Source organism: Habropoda laboriosa, unplaced genomic scaffold, assembly GCF_001263275.1.
Source record: "Habropoda laboriosa isolate 0110345459 unplaced genomic scaffold, ASM126327v1 scaffold107, whole genome shotgun sequence".
NCBI lineage: Eukaryota > Metazoa > Arthropoda > Insecta > Hymenoptera > Apidae > Habropoda > Habropoda laboriosa.
This window is the reverse complement of record NW_017100249.1, coordinates 9,671-35,577: the sequence shown is the minus strand read 5'-3', so window position 1 is coordinate 35,577 and position 25,907 is coordinate 9,671. Positions and strand designations below refer to the sequence as shown.

General features: G+C 37.4%; 1 protein-coding gene across 1 annotated transcript; it reads right to left on the bottom strand.

Annotated features, from left to right (window-relative positions):
• LOC108572151 lies at positions 1-2,263 on the bottom strand. Its single transcript, XM_017934348.1, has 2 exons — positions 2,143-2,263; positions 1-884 (listed from the first exon to the last, which is right to left on the bottom strand). The coding sequence occupies exons 1-2, from the start codon at positions 2,261-2,263 to the stop codon at positions 1-3; spliced, it is 1,005 nt and encodes a 334-aa protein (XP_017789837.1).
• Between the last annotated feature and the right edge of the window lie 23,644 nt (positions 2,264-25,907).

Genomic DNA, 25,907 nt, shown 5'->3' with positions numbered 1-25,907 from the left:
TTAAAATATCTTGTAATTCTCGAAATCGATGGAAGCCAAAAAATCTCGCTGCATCTGAGTCACCAAAGGTGTCGCGATCCCTCTGTCCAATTTTATGTTTAGCTGTTGCTCCAAGCTGAACGCGTACGTCGACATATTCTCCTTCTCCGCTTTGCAAGCGGCTCGTTTGTAGTTTTTCGTCGTCCTGCTTTGAACTGTCTCCGACACGATTTCTTCGAGCTGCTTCTGCTCCAAGTTCCCTTGATTACTATTGTTGTTACATTGTTGCGTGTATTCGTGTGTCACGCTTGTCCTGAACCGGCGCAAAATAAGTTTTTTCGCTGGCAATTCGACGGAGAACGAGGAGGAGACAGAGGACGTCAACGAGGTGGAAACTTTCTTCAGATCGTTCTCCAAGCCGCCCTCAGACGCCGCCTCATCGATGTTCCTCCTCTCCGACGAGATGGCAATCTTTACACTTGGATTCGACTCCTCTTCCAACATCGACTTGTCGTTCGTTTTGTTTACCAACTTGGAGGAAAACAATCGACTCCAGTAGGACTTCAATCGACGATCCGTGAGGAATCTTATCAGAGGTATGTCCTCTACGTCGATCTCGCTGTACGTCACCGAACACTCCATGCTCGTGTTTGATTCCGACTGTTCCTGGTAATTCCTCATGCGGACACTCTTGTGGAGGAATTTCGATCGTAATTTCATACGGTACGATTTCTTCGTCTCGCTGGTGAATTTCCTGAGTTTGGATTTGTGTTTCGATTGATGAATGATGGTTGTGTCACGGGTGATTTTGTATTTGGTACGCGACATGATCGCGTTTACTCTTCTCTTCGGGTGTTTTTGCTCGCAGTGGACGTAGTAGTCTCCTTTTGTCACGAATTTCTTTCCTGTGGACAGTGGAAAAAAGTAGTAATTTATTTAATTATTCAAGGTGAGTTAAGTTTGGTTAATTTCAAGAGTCGAATCAGTTCGAGTTACATTTGTTACAATGAATCGGTTTGATTGCGTGAGGTCGTAGATAATCGGGCCACAGTGGTGAACGTCGCGAAATCACGAAATGAAATCGACACCAGAGTATTATTACAATCGGCCCCGAAAAGAAGAAGGGTGCCTCCTTTATCTCAGAAAACAAAGTATACGCGTGCTCGAGCTGTTTTCAAGATGGGTAGGATCGCGTTTTGTTTAGAACGTGCCAAGATAATCTTGTTGATCTCGGAAATAGGAGACCGAGGGCTACGTGTATTTATTAAGCAATCTATTGTCCAGATTTTCTGGCTCATCTTCCACTTCGTTTCATTGTCACTTTGTCTAAACTCGAGACGAATTGTGGGATATACCGAAGAGTGTTATGCAAACTTTTCAAGAAACAATAAGAAATGCTTAGGTGATTTGGTGAATATTAGTATTTAGAAATAGTTGATCATAAATGTTAGTAGTATGTTAAAAATGATAATAATAGTTGATCAAAAATCGAGATGTTATAATTTTTTTCGAAAAACAGTAAGAAGAGCTTGAATTTGACAGAAAATAATTATTTCTGTGTATGCAAATAAATGCAGTTTTGTTTATAGCAATGCATTCTAGTCATAAAATTCATACATTTTTACACAAAAATTATGCGAACACTGTTGTTTTTCTTTTATATTAAAAAAGGAGTTGGCTCTCAAGTACAGAATTAACCTATTAGGTTTCTCATGCAGAAATTCAATCTCTGTAGTTACTTAATCATTAATTCGTTAATTTATTTACATTATTTATTAATTTAATTTATTTACACAATTAAAAATGAGTAAAATTACTTCCTTTTGCTTTTTCCAAATGTGAAATATAATGCATTTTACCTTTAATACATGCATAACAATACAATTATTAAAAATAATCCCTCGATAAATAAATTACTGCAATTATTCTAAATATTTCTGAACCAATGACGAGTTAACTCGTCAAAAAAAAAAAAATTGAAATTGAGTTGCATAGTCGTTTCCTAATGTCTACAATGACACTTACGTACATACAATGAAATTGTCAATTTTTAAACTTATCGAAAAATCTCGAAACAGAGAGCAATCAGGCTCCTTTAAATCCTCGAAGCTCACGTTGCAACAGAGACTGAAATTTTCTTTCTATCGAATAATGCACAATTACCGCAACAAGTGTGTCGTTTTTCATTCGTATGAATCCTCCACATATGACGTTCCACATTGAACAGTCGAGTACTCTGGTATTTACAACTGGAGCAAGTGTACACCTTCTGGCTCGTTTTCATTATTCGTCCAAAAATGGCATCTCTGTTCTGATAACTGCAATTGCGTAGCAATTCATTGTTACTCGTAGTAAAACGGTGCAAAGTTCGAGATTTCAGAACACTAACTCCGGCGAAACAACGACACAATAAGACGCGAAAGACGAAAATGAGTAGAATAATATTTTCCATTTCTGCACAAATTGCGAAGCACTTTGTAAATTGCAAAAATATCTATTCAACAATTTAATAGAAATGTTTCAACGAAATTTTCAAATTAATTCCACTACGTTTAATTGCGTAACAGTGAAACGATACCAAAAATACATTATATCATTCTACACCACTTGCAATGTTAACAATGAAACGTGAAAATCACGGCGAAACACTTTGCAAACGCACAATTTTCTAAATTAATCAACAACAGAGTTGTAGTTATAAATTGACACGTAATTAGTGATTTTAAATACAAACTTCCACAATAATCATTTCAATATAAAAATAAGAGAAGAACAGCGATAATCCTTACACATTATTATAAACAATTTGATCTTTGCAAATTCGCATTGTAAATTTGAACACAACGATCTTCTCCGAGCGCGTACCAAAGATCAACTGAAGCGGTGCTAAGGAAGTTGAAAAGCGAAGAATCACGTTTGACAGTATCGATGCCGAACACACGTGCCTTCAAAAGGCGGCATCCACTCGTCTCACTTACGTTCATCACGCTTTGTTTAATGCGGTTTGATATGTGTTCAAGGGTCTGTTGTTTTCAAGGCTCTTAAAAAAGTGAGAAATAAGGCGAAACGTCGTTAACGTCTTTTGCGTTCCTTTCTTCGTAGTTTTTTAATAATTATTCGTTCGATTGTTATTGAATTTTTAATTGTTGTTCTGGAAGCTTAGTTTTCTTAATTTATTCTCAGTAAAATATTATTGAAGTATAATGTCAGGTGTCCATGACATAAGTGGGATTTTTCAAATTGTTTATGAATTATTTGGAGAAAAATTGTTGTGTAAGAGATATTGCCAGTGAACGGTATTTTTAATCGTACGTTGGTTGGGTGAATTTTTGCGATATTCTCAGAATTTGGAATTTTTATTTAATGTTGGTATTTTTTTTACCCTCACACCGCTGAAATTTTATCGATGGATCTGTGGGTAATCGGAATTTAAACTTGATAGGGGAGATAAACGAATTGAGCCAATTTGATTCGACGTGTTATTTTTATAATTGTAAATAAATGTGTTATGATGAAATTTTAAAGATTATTCAAATTATTCAAATTTTTTGATAATTTTCTTAATTTTTCTGAACGTCATTCACATTTCAACAATTTTTAAATAAATTCTGTGGATAGCTTAGCAGTTTTGTAGGAACATTGCAAAATTATCATTAATTCAACTTAAAAGTGTATTTAGTACACATAAAAGTTTCGTTCAAATAAAGCTTTAACCCTTCGAGGTATACATATAGACACACGTATGTATATTCGTTTACAAAAGACTACGAACCCAATCAATAAGCTCACATATTTGTTTGATCAGCAAAAATAAAAAATTGTAAAACTATCTTTAACTCAATTTAAAAGTGCGCTTGTTACAGAGTACATTCACAAAAACCCATAAACCTACTTAATAAACTCACACATTTTCGAGCGACAAAAATAATTCGTAGAAAATATAATTTCGATATTAATTCAATTCAAGAAAAAGGTGGAATTGACCTAATTATACGATGTACAAGTAATTCGCATCTCGACGGTAAAGGGTTAAGCGAATATTGCAGCGAAAATTCTAAACAAAACAATACTTTTCAATTGGTCCTGGCTAATGAGAGCGCAAGGTAAGTACAGGAACGAATTTGATCACTTAAAGAACTCAGAGGCAAGTTTCCATTTGCATTTTCGATAATACTGAATTTTCGATGTATCGGTAATGCACATTCTCGAAACGCTTTCAGTGTCGTTTGGATAGGAGACGCCATGCATCTTAAGTGGTAGCTATCGGCTAAGAAGTTGCACGGAATGAATTTCGATAGCACAGCGTTCGGGCTCTAGAATAATAATCAGCGTTAATTGCAAACGTGCGTAATGATCTCCAGTTTATACAACGCGCTGATGAACATCTTGCTAGTCTGCTTTTTTTTTGCAAATCGCAAATGAACTCAGTTTCTCTTTATTACCTTTTATAATTCTTATTAATTATCTTTGATATAACAAATTTTAAACATACGACTTAACGAACAATTGTACAATATAGTAAAGACTTTGATACGTATCTCAGAATTTATTCACATATTTCCAAAGCTTGGAACAGTAAAAAAATTAGACTTGAACATAAATAATTCACTGTGCCTATGGAGTATCAAACATATATTTGCCTACGAAGGGCTAAAATGGATACATCAAAAACTAGGTCATTTTATACACTTTGAAAATTGTTCCCAGGAACAAACAGAAGCGAAGAATTCCTTTGTCGAGTGTGACTCGACATCAGTTTTACTCACAGGTACGAATGAAGCAATTTTTAAATTACCAGTTTAAATATGTATTATATTTTGCAATATTTTTTTATCTCGATGAGCAATAGGTACACATATATACGACACTTAACGCTATTTTCAGTACAATTAGTAAGAGAAATTGTTTAAATTTTCATTTAACTTTTTAATTTCTTTATTTAATTTTGTTAAATTTTAAAGACCAAATGTCTTTTGTAGTGCATTTCAAATAAAATTCTTAAAATAATACAAAATTGAAAAAGTAAAATGTGGAGTTCAAAGGGTTAAATCCACAGCAGTCGGGGTTACAAGTTCTCGCGATTCGAGTGCAACGTGGCAGCGTCTCGTAAACTAACCGCTAGTCGAACAAGACACAATGTTAGGTGTAAGCAGTACTCGGACAAGTATACACCGCGAGTTGTAGTCGAGGCACTCGTAAAAAGTGAACAGCTCGATCTTGAGAGAAATAGTTCTGGCCAAGCGGACCCTGCAACCGGCCACTGAACTCGCGACCTCAGGAGTCAAATACTCCGCGAAGACGCGATGCAAGTCGCGAAGATGTATCCTTCTCGTAAAAACTGGACCCTGGAGCAGCTAGGTGAACCTAACTCTGACGCGTTGCGGCGCGGAATTACGCGGATCTTGCGGAATTCAAAACGTGACAGAGAACTTTTGTACGGTGTTTGATAGTGAATACTATGTTTTGGAGGATGGTATCTGTTAGGTCATTTTGGAAGTTTCTGAGGTTTTAAGCCGCGAAATTTTGAAAAATAATAATTTTATTGGAACGAAACGTTTTCATTGGAAATAATTTGCATAATTTTCCATGTACGTACTTGTGTCAATTATGAGAGGGTTAATTTTAAGTATTTGAAAACTTGGATCTGTAAGAGGGAGAAACTGCTGAAAGGCGTTTTTAGTGTACTTTTGTTTCTTAAATCGTTTTTGTGTAAGCAAATTGTTAAGTGAGTGCTAAAGTATTCTTGAAAATTAAGGGTTAGAGTATTCTAGAATTGTTCTTTTCTCTTTTTCTCCTTCATTTTGGGAATTTTTTCAGGTCTTCTCGTATAAGAGGGAAAAATGGGCCGAATTCAGAAAAATTAAGGACCGAAGTAGCTTAGAATTTTTTTCTACCCTTCTTCCCTTCGTTTCGCGAATTTTTAACCTTTTCTCGAACAAGAGGAAAAAAATAGCCAAACCTAAAAAGCGAAGGACCAAAGTATTTAACAATTTTTTCCTACCCTCTTTCCTAAGAGGAAAAATTGGTCTAGTCCAGAAAAATTAAGAGCCAAAGTACCCTAGAATATTTTTCTAACCCTCCTTCCTCTCCACCTCGCGAATTTTTATACCCTCGTTCGCATAAGAGGAAAAAACATGTGCCTAATCCAGAAAAATGAAGGGCCAAAAAATTGAAAAATTCTGTATTTATTTTTTAAAAGCTTGGAGCAGTAAAAAATTAGACATGAGCACATAAACAGTTTGCTTACGAAGTGCGAAAAAATATGCTTGCCTCTAAGAGTTAAGAAGAGAGTTTTCACGAAGCGATAAAGATAGTCGAGCCACTATACAGCACAGACAATTCGAAGCATCTTCTTTTGGTCTCACAATGACCCAGAGTGTTTCTTCGTAAAGCGATGTGGAACAATTATCCAGCAGACATTTCCGCGTAACGTTTATCAAGTGGTCGACGAGAAACGTCTGATTTCCCAGGTGAGTTTACGGTATCTGGAAACGAGTACAGATGTACAGATCCAGGTATCCCTGCAAACTAGCCTCGCTTGGAAGTCAATATCATTGTTGCATAGTTGTTTACCCGCGCCAATTTCTGCTCGCTTCACGTTTCCTCGTCAGCACAATTCCCCCGGGTTTTTACTGACTCGTTAGGCTCCAGAATGTTCATACTTCGTGTATAATTCTTGTTTTTTTTTTTTTATCGCAGTAGCTGATTTAGCTATCTGATTTTATTGCAAGAATTATAGAATTGGATGCGTTTCCTGTTTTATCGACGAAGGATAAATACTGGATCGTATCGTAAGTATCTAATGTAGTAGGTATTTTCTATTTTTATGGAAACGATCGATTATTATAACGAAAGAATTATACCTAATTTGAGAATATAAATGTATTTGTAAAATTTACTTTTGTATGAGTGTGTGACAATTTTGATATGTCGCAGACAATAGGTTGATAGCAATGAGACAACTGAAGCAAGGACTTCATTTAAAAATGATTTTTCTTCTGGGTTTAGTGGGATGTGGATAGAATAATTCGCTATGAATTGTTGCAAATGTATTGAGAAAAGAAGATCAGCAGTGGATAACAAAAAAAAATTAATTTTCCATCATGATAGTGTCAAGCTTCGTGCAAAAGATAAGCTTGAAAAATTAAGGCAATTTGATTGGATAGTAGCCATCCACCATTTTTTCCTGATTTGGTATCATTAGATTACAATTTTTTTAAAGAGTGTTAAGAATCATTTAAATTGTGTTGAAATATTCAACACGGGAGATAATTTTGTTGGCTCCACACCAAAAAAAGAAAAAAATTTTGTTGAGAATTGAAAATTCGAGGAAAATTTCAATAATGGAAAATTGGATTGCAATTAAAACAGCTAAATTTGATTTTATGTCAAAAGTTTACTCAGAAGTACCGTGTTACTTGTAGAATAAACGAATACTTCCTAAGAAACGTATAGTGAGCAAAAGTTTGGAAAAGCCAAGAGAAACTTTTATGTTGTTCCTAGTATAAATAGTACGAGAATTGTAGAAAATAAAGGATCATTGGAAGAAACGTGGAATTTCCAATAAAAGAACCTTAAAAAGTAAAGCTGCAGCTTGTAACAGAACATAATGGTACTTTCATGGCAATATTTTAGAATTAAAATCTCGTAGGAATATACCCATGCTTCCAGAACTTCCAGAGCTGTTTCAGACCCTTGGGGATCACGCCACAAAACCTTTTACTGCTTTTAGGAAGTGGCTGCATACAGAATCCTTACACAAGTTATTAATTGCCCTATACAATCGTTAGAAATTCTGTCTTGGGAATTATAACGGGTGTGACAATGGAATGTGACGATTTTCAAAGAGCTACAGTGTGATAATAATTTCCATTTAAAAAAGAATATTTCCAATTTATTAAAATAACATTTTCATAATCAGAGTATCAATCATTATGTCACCAAACAAAACATAACTCGTTAATGAAGAATTTTCCAACATTATTGCAAGAATGTATTCGTTGTCGAGGAAAATGTAATTTACAAAAAAATTGAATATTTAACAAAATCGTATACTTTTTTTTAAATAAAAGTGTTTTATTTCAATTCAGCCTGAATTTCACACGATAAGGGTTACTTTCAACAATCGATCAAAGAATAAAGCAAAAGAATTCACTCCAATAGCATTCAGATTAGTCCTTAAAAAAAAAAATAAAATAAAATTCATCCTTAATTCGAGCGTCTGAATCGATGAAATCTTCGCTCTTGATTATTCTTTTCTCCCAGTCAGAAGTAAAAAAAATGACGACGATGTGGTCAGTTCGAGTCGCGATCATTGAAAGAGGCACGAAGAAGAAGAATATCTTGTACGCGTTTCTTCGGCAAGGATTGGCGCGAACTTCCTAGGAATATTCATTCGCGTACGCAAATCGTTCGTGCTCATTTTGCCGGGGTTTCGCGGGGACCAGCGCGACGGAAACGGGCTAGCACCGCGGCAAAGGTAGGAAAGAATTATTATGCGAAAAGTTCGTGCTCCTCGTTTCTTCCCTGATGGACGATTAAAACTTCCAGCGTCGAATTTACAAATTCCTTCGGGGGCTTCGCGCTGGCGGAGGCATTAGTTCGCCTCGCCTGGCGAACTTAACCGAGCCCTACCATTACCGACCTCGAATTAGAATTTAAATCTGCGGAACGGCTCGCTCGTAATGGCTCGATTTCTTTCGTCACGGTTACGCGGCTGGGTAACCGCCCCGGGACACACGACAGCCCGTCCTCTTCTTCTTATTCGTCTTCCCCTCCGTCGTCGTCGTCGTCGTCGTCGTGTGCCATGTGTAGATTCACCTATCAGAAGCCTGGGAGATTGGTAGAGGGAGAGTCCAGTTTGAAAGTGTCAAAAAGTTGCATTTTTCCCCTTTTTGCGTAAATTGAAAGAGAGTGTCTGAAAAATATGGGGCTGTAACAGTAACCCTTTCAGTGCTGTGAACTCATGTATGAGGTTGGAAAAGTTGTTCAGTGTGTGCTGTGAATCCATTTAAATGTGGTCCTGCGATATTAACCCTTTCAGTGCTGTGAGCCTCGAAAAGTTCTTCACCATACGTTATGAACCCCTTTTTAATATGGTTTTATAATATTAACCCTTTCAGTGCTGCGAACCCACTTATGGAATTTTCAAAAATTGTTTACTATGCGCTATGAATTCTTTTTTAATGTGGTCCTACAATATTAACCCTTTCAGTGCTATAAACCCACAGATGAATTTCGAAAAATTGTTCGCCATGCGGTATGAATTCTTTCTTAATATGGTCCTACAATATTAACACTTTCAGCGCAATGAACCCACAACGAGCCTCAAAAAATTATTCACAACGCGTGCTACGAACTCAATACACTCATTAAAAAAAACTCTCTCTGTATACCTGTATTAACAGGTGTATTAAAGAAACAAATTACTATCTGTCGTAAGTATTACAATTAAAGAAACGAATATAAACGCAAACACATTGTCCATACATACAGTGACTCTTACTAATATTCGGACACTCTTCAGAACAGTATAACTACTTTAAAATTGGACTTAACGACTTGAGTTTCTTCGAGAAGTTAGAAGGATTAGTATAATAGATGACGTGTATAAAATTTGTTGAAAATATTGCAATTTGTGGGAATCACGAAGAAAATTGTAAAGATCACTGTTTACAACTTTTTTACCTGAGCTTGTAACGAAAATTTAAAACGTACGTTTTGTAGATTTACGTCAATTATACACAGGCTGAAAATTTCATCGAAATCGGTAGATAGAGAAACAAGGGACAGGCATCGAAAGATGTAGGAATCTTACAAGATTTATTACAATTACAGGCCGAACGTCGTGAAATAGTGTGATTTTCACAATATTTAACGATTTGTAGCTCGTAGTAACACTAACCGATTTCGATAAAATTTTCAGCATGCGTATAATTGGCATAAATCTACGAAACGTATTTTTTAAATTTTCATTACGGGCTGGGATAAAAAAGTTGTCGAATGTGACCTTTACAATTTTCATCGCGATTTCCACAAATTGCAATTATTTCAAAAAGTTTTGCACGCGTCGTCTAGTATACTAATCCCTCTAACTTCTCAAGAAAACTCAAGTCGTTAAGTCCAATTTTAAAAAAGTTATACTGTTCTAAAGAGTGTCCGAATATTAGTAAGAGTCACCGTACGTATATAACATATACGCTAGAAATATTTCCAGTAACGTCTTTCCTTATTTATAAACAAGAAACTAACTTCTATTTACCTTTGGAGTCTTTCGAAGAATCCTCTATCACCTAGGATTCCATGAAACTGTATAATCGTTTCTGTGTACGATACTATCGCCTTGTGCCTACGTATAAAAACAAATCACCGGCAACAAACTGTTTTTCCCTTCTCACTTCACACGGACAAAATGTTTTTGCCGTTTCCTCAACATTCCTCGTTATTTCCCCCTTACCCCTCAGATTCGCTCGTCGAGAATCGAGTTCGTTAATCCGCGTTCGCGGGACAGAAGGAAGAGGGGCGTTGATAAAATTTCGGAATCTCTTGGAGGGATAAACGCCGCGTATGAACGTGTACATATTTAAGCGGCTTACAGTTCACCGGTTTTCACGGTGATAATTGGTTTATCGGGAAGATTAATAGCACGCAAGAGAGAGAGAGAGAACCTCTGGCTGAAGAAACAAGGTCAGGTGTTAGATAATCCTGCTGATTTCGTATGCAAGCTGGAAGGGGAGCGAACTGTCAGCGAGATTTTGATGGTTAAATATGACTTGCCTCGATTAGAGAGACATTCAGGGGAATCAGAGTGTCTACACGTGTTTCTTCCTATTCTTTTTCCGTTCTTAAGATCGTTTGGTCTGGTTGGATTTGAGATCGCCGATTGAAATATTTGTTTTACGAGGTGGAAAGATAAATTGTTCAGGAGAGACATTCTTGCTAGAAGAAATTGTAACTACTGTCGCTGCCAAGTTGGTGAATTTATTTCTGCAATTAATCTGTTACACGTGATGTTTCTTCTTTCATGATTTCAGTCCGCACGCAGTTTCCTGTGGAAGGTTTAAAATTATCTTGTGGAATAGGAGATTTTCTAGAAATTTGAAGAGTGTGATAGTAATTTTTTAACGTGAAATTGTATTTAATGCGAAAATCGACGTAATTATTCAGTTAGAAATTGGTTAAATTGTAATATTTATTTACTTATTTATTCAACAGGTGACGGGGAATCCCGTTTAAAATTATTAGGAGAAAGAAAAGGTTTATAATAAGTATAAAATATGTAAATAATATTAATAGTTAATAAAAATAAAGTATAGGTATTTATAAGAAAATTGAAAGTGGAGTAAAATTTAATAGCGAATTAGTTGAATCAACGAACTGTTCATTATAACAGTCAATGTGTATTTATTCGTTTATTTAACAGTGAACGGGTAATCCCATTTAAAATTCGAAGCAGAAAGAAAAGTAGATTTATGGAAAAAGGAAAATAAAATAAAAATAATATAGATATCTAATGTATAGGGAGTGTTTTCGTTTTGAAGATAGAAAAATTAACGAAAAAGGAAAATTGCCTGATACTTTTATCGAGATTCCTTACAAACTTACAAAGTATAAAAAAAATCGAAATTTCCTTGTATTCACACTCAGGCTTCTTCTCTTTGTCAAAAATTAAAACCCCAACAAAATTGAAAGTTCATTTTCTCAATTCCAGTTTCACTTCAAAATATTCAAAAACTAATCAAAATCCCAACAAAAATTACAAGTCACAAAAATATTCCTACACTATTTACAACATTGTAACATTTTTCAAATTAAACACCTCATCTACGCTACACTAATCCTTCCCTTCAAAACTTCTCAAAAAAAACACAACTCCTTCGAACCAATGAAAAAAAAAGTTCCAACGTTTCAAACACTGTCCGAATCATTCGAACCATCAAAATTCTTATCGTCACACCTTATCACACTACCTCTCGATAGAACAGACGAAATTGTAAAAGGACACGCGGTGCACGCGAAATTGGTTCGGCGCGCGATGATACGCATGCGCGATCCACAGATTCGGCGGTGCTCGCGAGAACTCGTGAGCGGTCGTGGCGTCGCGACGCCGGGTGGGGATACGCGGTGGTCGAAGGGGAGTGATAGCGTAGTCGCGGTCCGATGGAGGAGCCGCGAGGAGGGACGCGAGAGGGTGCGGAGTCCGCGTGTCGTTGACAGCAGCGGCGTCTAGCAGGCCTCGTTCAGGCGTCGCTCGACAGTCGAAGCCGGTCTCTCGGCGTGCGAGTATCGAGAGGGTTTCTGTGTGAGGTTTACGTTGGTTCGATTGGTGTAAGCTCGTCCACGCGAACTCTTATCGGCTGTCAAACGATTAATAATCAAAAATCGGTTTCTAACCCCTCAACGGTGACACGTTCGAAATCTTATTCGCAAATCTATTTCTTTTTTTTCTCTCTCTCTCTGGTTCCTGTGTCGCGCGCGCCTCGTTCAACGAACTCTATCGGTCACGAATATTTTGCTTCGTGTGTCGCCGCGTCGTTCAATGAACTATCGGTGTTTATCTTTCGCCCGTTGTGCGTTCGTTCGCCGTTCGTGTTGTGCCCTTTCGACAGGCCACGTTTCCGCTCGCGTGTGTCCAGTGTGCAGAAGTGTGTGGATGCCACGGCGGAAGCATCGCCGTCGAGATTGCCGCGAGGACGTTCCCCTTGGCCGATTAACTCTTAGGTAAGTCGATTCTCTCCTCGTTAACCACCGCGTGTTGCAAGCGTGCAGAGACAACACACACGCCAGGTTTCGTTTCGAATTCCCGCCTCGTAGCTTCTTAACTCTTGACGCGCGAGCTTGTAACGAAACGAACGAGGAAACGACTATTCGTCACTTGGTTCTATGTACATGAATATGTATGTATTTCGCTATTTGTTTACGTGTTTGTGGTACGTGGTGTAATTGTACGCTCGGTGAAACAAAAAGTGGATACTTGTAAGAGAGAGTATCCGGTGACCAAGGTTATGGTTTCAATTCAGCGAATTGAAGTTTGCTCCGGTTGATACAACGTTTTGATATTCGTAAATGACACGATATAGTACGCGGTTCGGTTTGATTAAAAGCTGCCACTTTGATCAGTATGAACGAACGTACACCTCTTTGCTATACCGAATAACCCAGTTACCAGTCGAATGACAAGGCACGCTACTCGCGACCTACATAAACAGGTGCACCTAGAGCTTGACGCGCGCGCCCGTCCGCATTATGCAGCAGAGGGGTTCTTTTGAATTTTTCGACACGAAAAATACACCTACGATCTTCTTCTCGCTTTGATCCTTCACCTGGCAAACTGCGCTCGCCAGGGTTCCTGTGTATGTAGGGTAGGCTCAGGACAGTAGGTTATTCGAGCTTATCTCGAGTTTCATTTGAAAATTCAATTTTACTTTTGTCCTTCTGAAATTTCTACAGCTAAACGAAAAACTCGTTAAAAGCTTTTTTAGAGAATTAAAGCATCGAAATATCGTGATTCCATGTGGAATACTGCTTAAAACCCGAGAAATTTAAATGCCGGGTCAGAGATGACCCGGCCACCGGTTTCGGACGTCCGAAGATTAAGTGCACGCGCACCCAAGAAACTTCAAATTCGATTATCTCGTAAAGGAAGCGATATACGAAAAAATTTCTTTCCACATTTTCGACTTATTTTTGCACGTAGAATCACCGCCTACCCGGTTGTACCACCTTGTGTAGGTACCTCGTGATAACATTTCCAGAAATTCCAATAACTCGTTCGAAATGTAGGAAAACGTGGCTGGGTATTCGATGACAAACGACTATGCATCGTTCGCGAACATAGGCCAGTGATTACACCGGCCTGCTCGTTTCCGGTAACGAGTATTCGCGGCCAGACTCTAGGCCCTCCTCTTTCTCTATTGATATTCGTGAGATTCGTTTAGCATTTTAAATGCATCGTGCGGATCGATCCGTCGTTTGGTGAAATTTCACAGTGCTCTTGAGATTTCTGACTTGCTAATACGGCTTTGATAAAGGCGATTAAAACGGACCGGTTCCTTCGATGTAATCGTGATTTTCTGCCCGGTTTATGACGCGTCTGTCCATCGGGCCTAGCCGACCGTCTGCTGTTGATATAACGTTACTCTGCCGCGTTGGCCCGTGTTATTTGCTCGACGATTTGAATTCATTTCGCGTGAAGTCGTGGACGTGATCGGAGAGTGTATTTTTTTTTTTTTTTTTTTTTTCGTTTCTTTCGTAAGACTTGAAGGTTCGATGGCTTGTAACTGTGACACGACACTCGTTGTAGGATCGTGTGTTGTTACAGGTTGTGTTGTAGCTTTTGATTGGTAGGGAGAATTGGAGACTTTGGAACGAGAATGAGGATTTTTCGGGGAAACGAGAGAAACTTTTTCAAATATTAGAAATTTAATGGCTTTTTGTATTTTTTTTTTTTTTTGTAGTTTGTTGTACTTATAAGTTTTGGAGATGTGGTTTCAAAATATTGCGTAAGTTTCACTGCAGCGAACCCCGAAATTTTCTTATTAAAATTTAAAATTTTTATCGGAGAAGTAGAGTAATTTTATGATACGTTACAAATGCGATTTAGTGTGAATGTGTAAATATACTTACAGTTTTATAAATATTTCTTCTTGTTTCAAAGTCAAGTACATTCATTCCCAATTTCTTTTCACTCGTTTCTTGGTAGTAATGTTTTGAACTGAATTTTGAAAACAGAGACGACCGGTTTTTGCACCAAAGTCGATTCCAGAGGATGAATCACAGTTCAGTTTACTTTCCTCAAAGTCGATTGGCAGCCTGGCTTTATTATTCCTCTTCCCTTTTCATCTGAAGACCTACGCAAGATCAATTCCCAGATTTGAATATTTTGTCTTGATTTCTTATTTACAATTTCTTGGCAATTACTATACTAATGATAGACTTAGAAAAAATAGAGAAGACTCGTTGATTCTCCAAAATTGTCAATTCTCAGGGATAACAAAACACCGTTCACTTTCTTCTCCTTTCATAGTCAATTTCGACAATTTCCCACCATCAGAGAATTCTCATTTCATCAAAAGCCACTATGGACACCGTCGATGCTTACATTTTAATACTCTTCTAAGCCACGTGTTATCATTTCCAATCCTCGGACTGTCGATAGTCGATTATCATAATAGCTTTCGATATCACGAACAATGCGTCGTTAATGTTCATACTAAATTACTCTGCACAAGCTCTCCTACATTATATTCTATCATGGTATAATTGAACGCGCGGCATAGTGAATCCGTTTGAAAATCAGCGGGAGCCGCTGACCGCGGTAAAAGAAACTCCGGTGGTAAATTGAATGTTCGGATAACAGAATGCTCGCGTATCGCGAACCACGCAGCTCTGATAACAGGAGTTTTCAATAATGAAGGTGGTGCCGCGTAAAACTTTAGCCCTCCTACCTACCTTCGATTCAATGATTAAACGTTAATCTAACCGATAGCTACTTGCCAGGAGGCACACAACAAGGAATTACCTTCTCCTCCTATCGACTCTGTCCGTTTCAATGGGGAATTATGAACGAAACCGCCTCGCACTGCGAATGCTACCGATTCCTAATCGCGATTACGTGCACGTGAAATTTCTACTGTACATCATCTGCGTATACGTGTACCTCGATGTTCATGCGAGTTATTGTTATTATCAACATTACGGTTTCCAACAGTTTTTCCACTGGCAATTGTATACTGGTTTGCCTGTTAACCGGCCGTAATTCTTGTCGCTGCATGCAACGACATTGTAATTATACGCCGGTCTATCCTGTTTCCTTTTTTCTTTTTTTCGCATTCGATGCGTTTTATAGCCTGAGTCACGCGTCTTTTTTAAAACTTCCGTAACATCTCGCGTTTGCATTCGATGCTTGAGTTCGCTCGAGCAATTTCGCTGGAGAAATTTACCATTTCGCTCGACTTGTGTTTTAAATAAAGATGTTGGTTGGGAAATGTGGGATGAGATGTGGTGGCATACTTGGGTAATTCAGTTTAAGTGTAAGAAGGGATGGGAAATTTTGATAGTTTGTTCATTTTTAAGGGGGTGAATGACGTTGAGGCGTTTAAAAATAGGGTGGTGTTTGGAAATTTTTTCGAAACTTTGGTTTTTCCCGGGAGATGTTAATGTAACTTTCAGCTGTTTTCTCTAATTTTTAGAGATTATAAGTATTGCGAAATTGAGGGCAGTAGTCGGTGTCCTGGCGGAAGAAGGGGTTTCTCAATTAGCGAATAAATCGTCCATTTTGTAACATTTTCACTTTTGAAAAATTTGAGGGTAAAACTGAAAGTTACATTTATATACTCTAAAAAAATTGAAACTTTTCATTCAGTAGTTACCCATGAAAAAATTCCCAAACTTTAGCTATTTTTGAACTCCTCAGGATGGTGTATCCCTTTAAATCGTCTCTAATTGCACGAAACTATCGAAAATCTTCATTAATCCTATTCAAATTATATTTCAAAAAATATAGACATTCAAATTGCACGAAACCATCGTAAGTTTTCATAAACACTATTTGGGCTATATTTCTAAAAGTATGAGAAAACATTGAATTTTTTCAACCCTTATCGACTCTAATTGCGAACGAAACCATTGAAATTTTTTGTAAGCACTATGTACATTATATTCCTAAAAGTACCTATACACTGTCAATTTGTGCCAAAAGAAAAAAGATTCAATTTTTTCAAGCCTCAGAGGTGGTTCAACCCCTTGAAACACGTAAATACGCTTCCATAGAAGCTGTGCAAGCTCGTAGCACGTTGGTCGTGTACTATTAGCCATTATTGGCGAGCATTGAATACCTCCGGCGTACTCGATTTTCCCTGAAAAAAATCCACAGTCTGATGTAGCGGTGCGAGAAGATTGATTCACCAGAACAGTCCATAATTTATGAAACTCGTTGTAACGACGCGAGCGTCACAGATTACCTCCACTCCATTTAAGCGGTGGCATATTAATTCGCGGTTTGTGATTGATGTTTTTCTTGTTCACGCGGTGATAAGAAATTAATAAACGTAACTTCGGTAATTACGACACGCTATGCATCGTTCTATTGCACGTACGCGATAAGATATCTGTGAAAAATTTCATGCGATTTTTCATTTTCCGCCCTAATCTGATTGGATGAAAATTCTCGGTAAATTTGTCGTTTCTTTTTTTTTTTCTCTTCACGTTTAAACGATTCCTTTGTCTTCCGGTTTGGCTTAATTATTTCTCCACGTCTTTCGACGCCGATACAAATGTTTTCTTTATGTCAACACTTGCCGTTCGTTTCGAGCTGATTTGTGAAGCATGGAGAATTTTGTAAGTGGAATTTACAGAAGGGAGGAGGCAGTAGCAACAAGTGTTTGGTGAATATGTAATCTGTGGCATTTAATCAATAGCCCACGCATGGCCTATTTAGTCTAGTTTAGGAAAATGATATGCTATGGGTCGTTGTACATTGCGTAGAAAAATTTGACGACCACACTTCTTCCGGAAGTTTCGTGAAGGGAGATAGGAAAAAGTGCTATGTTTCTTTGGGTAGAAAGATTAGAGGAGAGTTATGATAATAATGTAGCTTCTAATATGGCAATGAACACAATTACCGTATTCTAAAGTGTCTTTTAGTCTTCTTATTACAAGACTGATATCGATCAAAAATTGAATTCATAGTTGTGCGAGTTTTAAATTTGCGGTTATTTCTTTTGTATTTCATAGTGTCCGAATTTTTATTTAACGGCAATTTATACATGATTTCTTCAATCTTCGTTTTAATCCTTAATTACAGATCATTCGTCTCAGAGACGAATTTGAAGTTTTATTTCACTGTCACAGTCATGTGGAGATTCTTAGTAGTCAGTAGCACACTATTTCCGTAAATAAAAGAAAACAAATCCTAATTTTTTATGTAATGTTATCAACGATTTTGAATAGTGGGAAACTTATTTTTGTGCGCTTAGAAAATAATGAAAAAAATAAATAAAATCGGTCACTTTTGGCATATCAAATTTAGAAAAATGTGAACGTTAAGGGGTTAAATAATTCGCGAATATGTAGCACCAAGTGTCCACGTGTTCTCCAATCTCCTCTCGATTATTTTTATGCGTTCAGGAGATAATTAAAAAAAAAATTGATCGCTTTTGCGATCTGAAATTGAGAAAAATAAGAGCGGTAAAGGGTTAAATAATTCGCGAATATACACCAAGCGTCCACGTGTTCTCCAATCTCCTCTCGATAATTTGCATACGCTTCGGAAATAATTAAAAAACAAGAAAGAAAAAAACTTGCCACATCAAGTTGACAAAAATGTGAAGATTAAGAAGTTAGAGAATTCGCGAATATACAAACCAAGCGTCCACGTGTTCTCCAATCTCCTCTCGAACACACTCGTGCCTCGCGTGTTCATGACCTACGAATGTCGGGGCTCGCCTATATCCCGCAATACCAGAGGAACAAGAAAGAATAGATAGCAGTTGACCGTAGCCGTTTGGAATGCTGTCGGCGTTCCTGCCGCATTAATGACGGGCAGACGTAACGTGCATTATTGCGGCACTTATTTCTTATCTGTCAGAGCGTAGTTAGATGGCTGTAAATCTCTCTCTCTCTCTCTCTCTTGTCTGGTTTATCGGCAGTGTTCCGGCCGTCGTGCAATATCGAAAAGCAAGCTCTCTTCGTCAGCGTACAAATCTGTCTCTTTTGACAGAACTTTTCCAAGCTGTTGATGTATCGCGCGTATACAGGGTGTTTCCCGTAAAACTGGCCCATCGAAATTTTTTCTCTGTCTGTGATGAGTCACTGGATAATGCGAGAAATATTTCTCGCGAAATTTCAACGAAGATGAAAGAAAAATTCTCATTTGATGGGAAAAATGACAGAAAATGAAAATGTTTAAGATCGTTTCAAGATCTCACTATTATCAGATAACAGACAAAATTACGTGAATATACAGTAGGATCCCCTATAACGCTTAAAAAAAAAAAAAGAAATTCTGAATTTGTAATTTTGGGTTAATTCAATTTGACCCAAAAAGCGACGCCGGTGGAGCTTAATTTGTATTATACTTCCCGCGCTACAGGGTGTCTTACTGTACGTAATAAAAAAAAAGGACGACTTTGCAATAACATTAAAGAATTACATTCATAAAAAAATTTTTCTTCCTTCTGATTCGTTTCTTGAAACCATTTAAATTACTTAAGAAACATTTCTCGTATTACCACAGACAGAGAAGATATTTGAACACCCTGCATACCTCCAAAATCGCACACAAATTTTGCAAAGTGTTTTGCATGGAAGAGCTGACAATTTCAAATTCAAATTGCAACGAATGATACCAAACATAATTTCCTCCTTGTCCCCGTATTGCGAAAAAAATTTGTAATTTTCCACTTCACGCTTGTGCAAACGTTGAAACAGTGTGCAAACCGGAAGAATAAATTTTTCTCGTCGAATTGTGACTCCGGGAAAAAAATACGGATAAATTTCCTTCGTAATACACGGAATTATTCCGCTCTTTATTTTTTACTTCTATTTTACCCAACTTTCAGCTGACGCGTCGCGGGCGGGCGGGGGTCGAATTTTTATTAACGTGGAATGTTTTAATTGACGGCGCGTAAATTTTCGATAAATATACAATTTAAATTCGGCGACGATTTTATCGACGCCGTTGGTGTCCCGCCAGCCGACATACTGATTCCTCCTCTCATCTCGATCCAAACAATGCAGGGGCGGTGGATTTTTCAGCGCGAAGCACACACGTGGAGCAAACATTCGTTATGCGTTTCGAGAAATAAAAAAAAATTTTAAAAAAGCCTCTCGTCGGATGGATTTCGTTGGCGATAAAAAAAAAAAAAAAGAAATAATATGGTCGAATAATTTCTGTACGGTTTGGCATATGTTTCCTTCCTTTACGCATTCAAATGGGCCGTGCGAGCGTTTAATTAATTCAAGTGGACTCGTCGGCGTCCGCAAAGATAAAAGAACCGCGAACACCGCTGAAAGCTCGCGCGCATATATTCGTTGGATGATAGATACGTGGAAACACGTTTATACAATTACTTTTTAACCACCGTGGTATCGTTTGCTAAGATAACGATATTTCTCGCGTGATTTTTTAATAACGCTAATTGAATTCGATTAGTATCGATACTTGGGTCTGTTTGTTCGATTTTTGTTTGTTTTTAATTTTCGCGGATTGATGGTTATCGATGAAAGTTTTTAGCGGTTGTTTTAATAGCATTGATGCGGAGATATTAAAGAAACTGACGTTATAAAAAAAAATATTTTCTTCTTTTTTAGATGTTAAATAAAATACTCTGAATGTTTCGAAAAGATATGTTCAATTGTTTAACACTTAACGGACGGGTCACGTAAATTTACGTCTTTCCATTCTGACTTCCTAGGGCGGCCCACGTAGATTTACGTTTTTGCTTGAATTTGTATTACGCTTCTCTTAAAAAATGCCCGAAAATCGAGAAAGACAGAAAAATAACCCATCTGTTAAGTGTTAAGAAAAAATTCACAAAGATCACCGTATTTTTAGCGAGTGAGTCGAGTTTCCTTTCTTATGGGGTTACTTACATCTGTTTGAACATTTGAAAAAGGTGAGAATTTTTCGAATTTTTTTATTGCTCAACTGTTGAAACTTTCGTTCTTTTGAAGAGTCAGGGTTCGAATAAATAAAATTTTCATCTTTATTTTATATAATAATTAATGATATAAAACGAGTTTATTCTAATAACAGAAAATGACTAACAAAATCATGACTAATGTTTGTGACTAATGAGATTAGACAATCGAGCAACTGAACAAAGTTCTTTTGTTTTTCAACACACGTTTACCCTCCCGCTTTTCAGAACCTTCTACTGTCATCTTTTTTTACTCGCTTAAGCAACCGTTCAAATACACAAACACCTACTTACAAACTTAGACACACCAACTTGCAAAAGTAACATTTTCCAAAATGAACCGTATTTACAAAGAACGTTGACAAGACCGAAACAAAGAGTTGGATTCAAAACTAAAAATTTTCCCCAACATCCCCTAGCTGATAGTGCAAACTAAGAAGTCAGGTGTAAATGAGCCATCGGGAAAAGTTCAGTTAACCCTTTAACTGAAATGCTTCTCCAGCGCGCAAGACGAGTCAACTCATCCTATAACCTCAAAAATGACCCAAAAAATGTTTTCTCAACGCATAAAAAGAAAGTTACAATTCATCTGACGCGTAGAAGGCGCGTTAGGCAAGTTAGCTCCCCAGTTAAAAGGTTAACGTCTTGATCAGAAGACACGAGAATTCGGTTTGTTTGGTCGGAGAGAGAAAAAAGGGAGAAAAAAACGAAGGCGATGGGGGTCGATGGGTGAATGTAATCAAGTAGAAGGAAGGCAGCTAGGGATGGGTTCCATTCAACTTCAGAAATGAAGCGCAATGCATCTTTAATTAAATCTCTCTGCAACGTCCGCGTTCGGTGCCTGAAATTTATTCCGTGCATTTCAATCTCTCTGTAGCCTCTTTCTCTCTCCCCGTCTCATCTTTTTTCCTCTATACTCTAGACAGCTGGATCCTCCTTTGTACGTCTAGGACGTACACGTCGTTTCCGTCTTTGGATTTTTTCCAGCTCGTGCCGCAAATATCTGAGCGAGAAGAGCAGCGACGACGACGACGACGCGACGCGTCGCGACGGCCGAGATTTCAAATCGGATTCCCCTCGTACACGATGTGTAACAACCTCGTTTCCCCTTATTTTCGCCCACGATATAGCTTAACTACGTACGTGTCCACCTGCTTGCAGCAGTTTGTTCTGATAGGGAGACCGAGGATTCTCGACGCGGCAATCTTGCCTTTCCTAGGCTTCGTTTTGTTCCGGTTTACCTTGACGACCGGTTCAATCGAGGTCGGTGTGTTATTGCTGAGAATAATCGCGCGTTATTGACCGAGGGAATGGAGATCAGGTGGAGTTTGCATGTGGAGGTTTCGAAGGGAATGTTGGGGAGTTTTGAAGGCTGAATTTTTTGAAGGAGAGACTGTTGTTGTGGTGATTGTGAGGTTGTAGGTGATTTTATACGAGAATTGTGGAATAATTAAAGTGAAGTCGCAGTTGATTTTATTTGTTTATCTAGCAACTGTGGAGTTTCTGTTATGAAATTTGGGAAATTTTAATACCCGAGAATTAATTACCTTTGCAGTGATTTTATTTAGCAAGTGTGTCATTTGTGTGTATTTTGAAATCAGTGCAAAGTGGTTTTTTGTTCTCTTGAAAAATTAAGATTTTGCAAATTTGTAATTTTATGATTAGAAAATTTCTTTTCTTTATTAGTTTGTGTGAAATCACCTTTGCACTGATTTTCTCCACTAACTTTGTCATTTATGTTATAAAACTATTGCAAAGTAGTGTTCTTCTTTTCTGAAAAATTCTGCAATTAAAAGGACGATACTTTGAATGTTTGCCAATATTTTTCTTTCGATCGTTTTTAATATTTTTTGTACTAACATTCCAAGGGTCAGCTGAGAGAAAATTGTAGTAAAAAAAATCGAAGAATAGTAATAAGTGATATCTATTTTATAAAGAAATACAGAAATAGAACAAGTTAAATGACTTAATACGTGCAAATTTCCAAATGAGAGTTCTCATACGTGTATCACTTGGTACACTTGTTGGGAAGTGTTCACTTACTTGAAGCATGCTGAGGTCAAACTTAATCGAGCTGTAACTTTATGGTTTCTCGATTATCCAAGCTCCTATTATTCAGGCTCCCTATTATCTGATGCATCTAAAACAGATGACGCAGAGTGATAGTGTACGATAAGATTATACGACACACTTCTATATAGTATACGAGACATCGCGCCAAGAATTTCATAGACAAATATAGTTCCAACAGTTTCCTTCTTATCGTTGAACTACTCACTCAAAATTCTGTCCTATTAAATCAGTCGTACAAAGAGAAATTTAAAATACAATCCACACAATCAAATTCTCATTATTGTGCTCATTGATATGGATGAAATTTTGGTATATGGTAATACTCAAGAAAAATATTTGACACACATTTTTTTTTATTGAAAATCATTCACACTAAAGAGAGTGAAAATCGCCTTTAAAAATTGCGATAATAAACATATATTTTGCCTAAATACAAAATTATTTGTTATTTTTCAAATTTGTCATTGAAAAATAGGAAATTCGTCAATTTACACTATTCCTCTATCTCCAATAGATCCGGAGACATTATTTCATCTATTATTTTCATTTTTCTCTTTTTGAAATTTTCACAACTAGTATTTATGATAATAAGCACATGGTATTAATAATACACTGTTATCATTTGTATAACAACTGATTATAAGTGGAATAAAAAATAAATGCTCGGCTTTATTATGTAATATAGCTATAGCATCGATATTATATTATTATTTAAAAAATAAATACACATTCTCCAGAAAAATTCGACAGGAACTTTTGCATAGACCTAATATTGTACATTGACCATCTTCAACTTTGAGGACAGTTTTCACCCTTTCACCGTCGAAGATTACTATTACAAAAAAACACGTGTAAAATATTTTTACGAGAGCTACTGTACACCAAAGTTTCATCAAAATCGGTGATTACCACTTCGAGATACAGTCAGTTCCCGCCTTTACGAATTAATCAATTAGTTCCCCAATTTCCAAAAGAATTGCGAATTTAAAAAATTCGCAAAGCGTAAATTTGCGAAGCGGGAACAACCTGTCTCCCTTCACAACTGCATCACAACGAATCGCGTTTTTTTCTCGACAACGAACAATACCCCCTCATTTCAAAGGGTTAAAAACTGTCCACTACGTATCTCTTCTTTTTTCTTTTTTTTTTTTCGCGTGTTCTCCTATGGAGAACAATATTTACACGAGAGTATCGTACGCGAAATGATTTCGATGCGCGTGGTAAAATATGGAGGTTGGTCGGTTGGAAAAGAGCATCGGTGATATATAAAGTGCGTCGGGGACGCGGAACATTTAAATTTTAAATGGCCAGTCGGCATACCGTTGTACCGCGTGTTGTGTACCGGTGGGGCGCAAGTTGAGTGTGTGTCGGGTCGGATAGCTGTAATTCGCTGTTTCCCCACGCCTCCTGATCGAACGATCCTTTTTATCGCGCGATCGAATCCCCAGAATAGCTAGATATTTACCCGGCCACCGATATCTCGCGCAGTTTCGTCCATGGATGTATATACAGTATACATACGTACACACATATATATGTACATATATCGACCATGGAATTATTAGAAGTCTGCTCCGAATGATTGGTTGTACGAGGCTCCATTTACTTGCTCGACTCGACCTCCTCCTACTCCTCCCTCTGTCTCTTTTTTCCTTTTTTTTCTCTCCTTCCCGATATTCAGCCGGCATCGAAAGGAATATACGAGGAGTCGTCCCCGTTCGAGCAACGATATCGGCTGCACGTGGACTGATTCGGAAAACGATTTTTAAATCTGATTTATCCGCGGGTTATTTACGCGAACGTCGCTTCGATCCAAACGGGGTATTTGTGTATTTTTAATATCGTTATACCCCGAGATCCAGGGTAACGTCGAATCATTCCGAGTTGGATATACGTGGGATTATGGTTTGTAAGACGTGTATCGTTGGAAAGTTTGATCCGTTGCGTTGTAATGATAAGTGAGACTCGTGGGGTGGAATATTGGCGAGATGTGACAGAAGAAGGATAATTGTAGGAGACACTCAACTAACGTGTGGCTAATTCTGTCAAGTGGAATTTACTAAGTTTCTTTTATTTGTGAAGAGTTAGGCACCTTGGGTGTGCTTTGAGTACTGAGTGATTGGATGTCAGAGGCTTTGATACTAAAATTGAAAGTGTTTCGAAAAAGGGAGTTAATTGGTTTGGTTTTTGAGTGGGTTGTATGTTTGTTAACCTTTGGATGGCGGAGGCTGGGTCATCGGTGACCCGGTTCTTAGGTTTCTCTTGTTTTAATCGGAATTCGAAACAGAGACACGATCCTCCACTTCTTATGTTGTAAATATTTTTGTCATTTTTGTAATGTTTAGTGAAATAAGAAATGTGGTTTCGTTTGCGTATGAACGAGATTTTAGAACTGGGTCATAATTGACCCGGATCAGGCAATCCACTGTCTTTTGCTCTCATTTCATCTTCGATTTAAGACTGACGATTACTGAATACGAATTGTATATACAATATCTTGACTTTTTTCTTGTTTGATTTATGTGCAACAGTGAATAGGCGAGGCTAACATACGTAGCAATGAAAATATCCGTGGGAATGCGGTAAAATTTAAGTGACTATAGGAGAAAAAAATGAATTAGGCGAGAACGATGAATTTTACTCGGTTGAGTTTGATAAACGGAATTGGATTTTCCTCGATTTGAACGAGATCCACTGAAACGAATTAAATTTCACCGCAATTTTGCATCGCGCGATTAAACTTACGAGCGGTACTGTATTCGCAGAGCTGCATTTTCCTTCCCTGATTTCGTGGAAGCAGAGGATGACACACTTCTGTGAAACGAAGCAAAAACGGGTTTAACAAAACCATTAATAAAGGAAGACCTTAAAATGGCTGTTTGTAGATGTTAAATTTCCCGCTCGAATGGCGAAATACTGAGTAAAGTAGTTGAACAAATAAATTGCATTACTTCAAAATTCTAAATGTATTACCAAAGGTACTTTTCTGTCACCTTCCCCAAATTTGCATAAAATTGAAAAAAATTGTCGCTATTCACAATACCCTTAATTTTTCTCTCTTCAACTTCCAAAATTTCTGTTTGCTTTTCTGTCATCTTCCCCAAATTTGCATAGAATAGTCTAACAAAAAATCAAAAAAATTATCTATCAATTTTTCTCTCTTCAATTTCCAAAATTTCACCCCTATCAAACTAAAAGTACATTTTCAATTCCCTC